The 4,660-nt window shown below is 46.5% G+C and overlaps 1 protein-coding gene across 2 annotated transcripts in view; it reads left to right on the forward strand.

Moving 5' to 3' along the window:
• The first annotated feature begins 1,732 nt into the window (after positions 1–1,732).
• CLDN19 (claudin 19) overlaps positions 1,733–4,660 on the forward strand; it is a 21,935-nt gene continuing 19,007 nt past the window's right edge. For both annotated transcript variants that reach the window (XM_018552646.1, XM_018552645.1), the window contains exon 1: positions 1,733–2,275. In XM_018552646.1, coding sequence (XP_018408148.1) covers positions 2,053–2,275 — 223 coding nt within the window. In that variant the 5' untranslated portion in view covers positions 1,733–2,052. The remainder of the gene's footprint in view (positions 2,276–4,660) is intronic.

The raw sequence follows: 4,660 nt of genomic DNA on the forward strand, positions 1-4,660 counted from the left end.
GGGGGGAGGAATGGATTATCTCGCCGGTGTCACGCCCAGCTCACTGACATCACTGGTTGCCTGGAGCTGGATGGGACACCAGCCAGAGCATCTCAGGTTGCCAAGAGTTGGGCTGGGAGATGTGTATGGTCCTTATGGCTCTTAGCAACCTGGGACGCTCTGGCCAAAAAGCAAAAAGGGGGCAGCAAGCACATTGCAAACGTTGTGATTCAGAGGGCTATGCCCCATGTGACCCAAAGAGATGCCGCCTGAGGCAACAGTCTCAGACTGCTTCATTATAGGGATGGCCCCGAGTATGGCTGTGCAGCACTACTAAGCAGGTAAAAGAACCTGCATATACAATGACACATTATGGCTGCACTTGCATCGTTGTCAAAGGAGAAGTAAACGTAGTTTTCAAGATACAATGGGCCTTACACGGCTGCTGAAGGTTAAAAAAACCTTACTTTTACCAAACCTGCAACCTGCTCCAAGCTCGCTCCCATGATGGACTACACTCAGGGCTGGATTAAGAGCATCAGGTGCCTAGTGCTGAGGATTTTGATGGGACTTTTTATGGAAATGGCGACAGTCACCAGGGCCCTCTTGCTCCAGTCCGGTCTGTGATTTGTAGTCTCTCAACAGCTTGGAGTCAGTGGTGGAGCGGCAGGGCCCGGTTGCAGCTGGGACCCTGGCAGATCTGCCAAGCTGTAGAGGGACTACAAGTCTTAGCAATACATTATAGAGCAATGCAGAATACCACCAACTATAGAGGACTACAAATCCCAGTAATACATTACACAGCAATGCAGAATACCACCAGCTGTAGAGGACTACAAATCCCAGCAATAAATTAAACAGCAATGCAGAATACCGCCACTAACTATGGAGGACTACAGATCCCGGTAATGCATTACCGAGCAATGCAGAATGGCACCAGCTATAGAGGACTGCAAATCCCAGCAATACATTGCATCTGTTCAGGCTCTCAGGTGGTCAGCATGAGCCCTCAGGTGGTCAGCGAGACTGGCAGCTAGGGTTGCCACCTTTTCTTCAAGCAAAACCCGAACTCTCTAGTGACGAAGGACATTTTTGGGGGAGAATGAGTCGTGGCTTATTCATATGTAAATATCACAGTTAAGACTAATTTTTAGTGCGGGGACAGTAGCACCTATTTTGGTTGCCCCTGTCTGCCTGACATCTTGTGTCCGGATTTCTGCCTCCATGAAACCCGGACACAGCATTCAAAACCCGGACTGTCCGTGTGAATCCTGGACAGGTGGCAACCCTACTGGCAGTGCTCTGCTCAGGCATATCGATTCGCCCTGACTACAACACAAAGGGACCATGGGGAACAAACGTATCGCCTCTCCAGAAGGAAGGACAGTGTCCGCACCAATTCAGAGATGATTTGAGGATCTACAGCCGAGTGATACACAAATAATATACATTTTTGTTAATAGGTACTTGAATGTATTTTTAAGGTTTAACTCCTGAGTTTAGTGTCACTTTAATTATAGGATAGCCTACTCTCCAGATATTAGCACTTACACTGCTATTTAATGACTACAAAACATTCCACAGAGTATTCCTCAAACTTCTGTGCCGCTTGTGTAATACAGGGGAGTAGAAGTCTGCTCACCAGTACATATTGGGTTAATTCTAAATTCCATGTGCCTTTTCCTCTGTGGGTGTTCCTCTGAATTTCATTAATCCCAAGGACCTGCCCCCTGGCATTCTCCAAACTGCTCACACATACAGACATTAGTGTGTGTCATTTTATTTCCCTTTTATTGCCACATTGTCCCCTGGGTGTCCTAGAGGCTCAGTCGAGTGTAAACATGAAGGTCTCCGCACCTCACTGTCCCCTGCACATCTCTGCCTGGAAGAACATCTCTATGTACTGCTACTAAAGCTGCAGCACATCCTGGTGTCACCACCACCAGCCCACTGGGACAGAGCAACAGGTGGAGAGGACCACATTGACCAACAAGGACGGGACCGCAAGCTGCAGATTAACCGGATACCTTGAAACAAACAAAAGACTAAAAATTTTATTTCATATTGGACACTATGGCCAATTCAGGAATTCAGCTCCTTGGCTATTTTCTCGCTCTGGGCGGATGGATAGGGATTATCTCTACCACGGCGTTACCTCAGTGGAAGCAGTCGTCGTATGCCGGAGATGCCATTATCACAGCGGTGGGGCTGTACGAGGGCCTGTGGATGTCATGTGCCTCGCAGAGCACCGGCCAGGTGCAGTGTAAAGTCTTCGACTCCCTGTTGTCACTGGAGGGTACGTAAAGAATGAAGGGCAATCCTGGAATCCAGGGTGTGCCAAACCAGTCCTCAGGGGCCGCTAACCATTTACGCTTTTCCAGGGGAAATTATTGCAGATTTAGTCTTTGCGATTGGTCACACACAGGCAAACCTTCCAAATCGATAAAAGGCAAGATAGGAGATCTTAAAACTGCCACAATGCATAGTCATCATTTGACTGCAGCTTATTGGTAGTGGGTATTCCCAGCATGCTGGAAAACGCCTGTTGACAGGTGTGTTCCACTTTTTGGTACTTGCTGTGCAGCCCCTTTGTAGACCCCAGGAGTCAATAGTGGAAGCACTGATTTGTAAGGGGGCTAAAATGACATTGATTGCTAGCAGTTTCATGTAGCATGCCACCAGTCTCTCTCTATCCTTGGCAGTGTGTCTTTAAGCTGGCTATACACTGTCATATTTTCTTTGTTCAACCTGCAGGCTGATCAAAGCATCTTCTGCTGTCTTCGTTGTATTCCGACGATGGCCACAGCCGCTGTCAGAATACCCGAACAGAGCTGGCAGCTGATTTTCCAACCAGCTCCTTTGATCAGCTGATCGAAGGATGCTGACCAAAAGGGTGCTGACAGCAGCACACACTGTCCAATTTTTGGCCAATTCATCAAGAACTGGAAGAAATTTGCACAGTGTATGGCCAGCTTTAGACTCCGTCCACCCTTGTTGCATGCCAGCAGTCCCAAATTGTCTCCCGTAGTATGTCTTAAGTCTCTTAGAGTATTCTGAATATGATGTACACATAATAGGCCCCAGTTAGGGCCTCCTACACCCCTACACCTTGTAAGTTGACGGCCACTCCCGTACATTATCCAGTTGTAATGTAAAGCAATTGCATCAGTTGTTGCAAATTATCAGTGAATGTTGAGCATATGCAATGAGATTAGTCCAAACCGACCTAGAAGACTGAATTGGTTATTATGGGTTAGTGTTCAAATAATCTCAGCCTTAGGGCCATATCAGACAAGCCATTTTGTAGAACTGACTCATTGCTGCAACAAATGGCTAACTCCAGCGATTAACGGTAATTTGTAGCTAGCAATTTAACTTAGTGGAGTCGCTGGAGATTTGTCACAAAGAAGCAATTTGTTGCTGATACAAGTCATACTAGTGCTACCACATTGGGTTGGTGTACTCTGCTACAAATCACTAATTGCTGATTCATCTCTATAGTTAAGCTATAGAGATGAATGCAGACAGAGTGTCGCTGGCATGAAATGCTGTTCAAACTCAACCACCGAGCGGTGGGCTACAAATTGTTGTAAAATTACTTTGTTAGAAATGTGAAAAATAACTATAACTTCCTTAGTGAGAAATCACTTTAAAATAAAAGGAGGATCGCTACAAATTAACTGCTCGTCTGACGATTATTAGACGAAACTTTTCGTCCGATGATCGAACCGTCGTAGGATTGTCGTACGGCGGCCCCATCCTGCCCCGATTATCGCAAGGTTCAATCAGCGGTAGTTAAAAAAAAAAACACCTGGACGAATTGCGGTAATCGACAGCACTTATTTTCGTTTGCAATGAGCAGTGTTAATCGTACAACTTTTGACAGACGGAAACGCCACCAACCATGCGAAAATCATACGATCAACCAAAGTTTTCAAACATGCTTGAACGTCAAAAGTCGTACGATTGTACAGTACTGTCGGTCGGGCACTACACATACACCTTACGATTGTCGTACGAAAAGTCTATCACATACGATTATCGTACGATAATCGTAAAAGGTGCCCATACACCGCACGATTCTCGTACGAGAATCGCGGGAAATCCCACGATCGTACGATAATCGTGCAGTGTATGGAAGGCGTGCGACCGTTTCTACTGTACGGTCGCACGTCTTCCGTCGAACCAGCATGCTAGAAAACCCGCCGGGAATCGTATGATTCTCGCCGAGTTAGCGGCCTGCTGGTTCGACAACTGCCGAACGGGCCGATGTGCGCACGCGCACACTGCCCGTTTGCAGTCATCGTAAGCCCGCCCCTCATTACAGTCATCGGAAGCCCGCCCCTCACGGGGGCGGGCTTGCGATGATCGCAAGTACGATCTGCCTGTCCATGATGGGCAGATTGTATGTTTTTTTAAGTACTTTACAACCCCCACAAGACAAAAGTCTTGCGAGGGTTGTAAAGTGTATGGGCACCTTAAGGTGTATGGGCACCTTTACTGAAGAAGCCTCAACATGTGCCTACAATGTTACTAATATCTTCAGGCAAAGCAATAGGCAGAATTAGCCAAAGGGAAATTTAAAAGTGCAGAGTAGCACTTAAAGCCAAACTCCATGCAATGTAAAATTATCAAATTGATCCCATTATTTAGGCAATAGACTGTAACTGATATATATATA

The sequence above is a fragment of the Nanorana parkeri genome, unplaced genomic scaffold (genome assembly GCF_000935625.1).
Source record: "Nanorana parkeri isolate BGI_ZX_2015 unplaced genomic scaffold, ASM93562v1 scaffold94, whole genome shotgun sequence".
In the NCBI taxonomy this organism is placed as follows: domain Eukaryota; kingdom Metazoa; phylum Chordata; class Amphibia; order Anura; family Dicroglossidae; genus Nanorana; species Nanorana parkeri.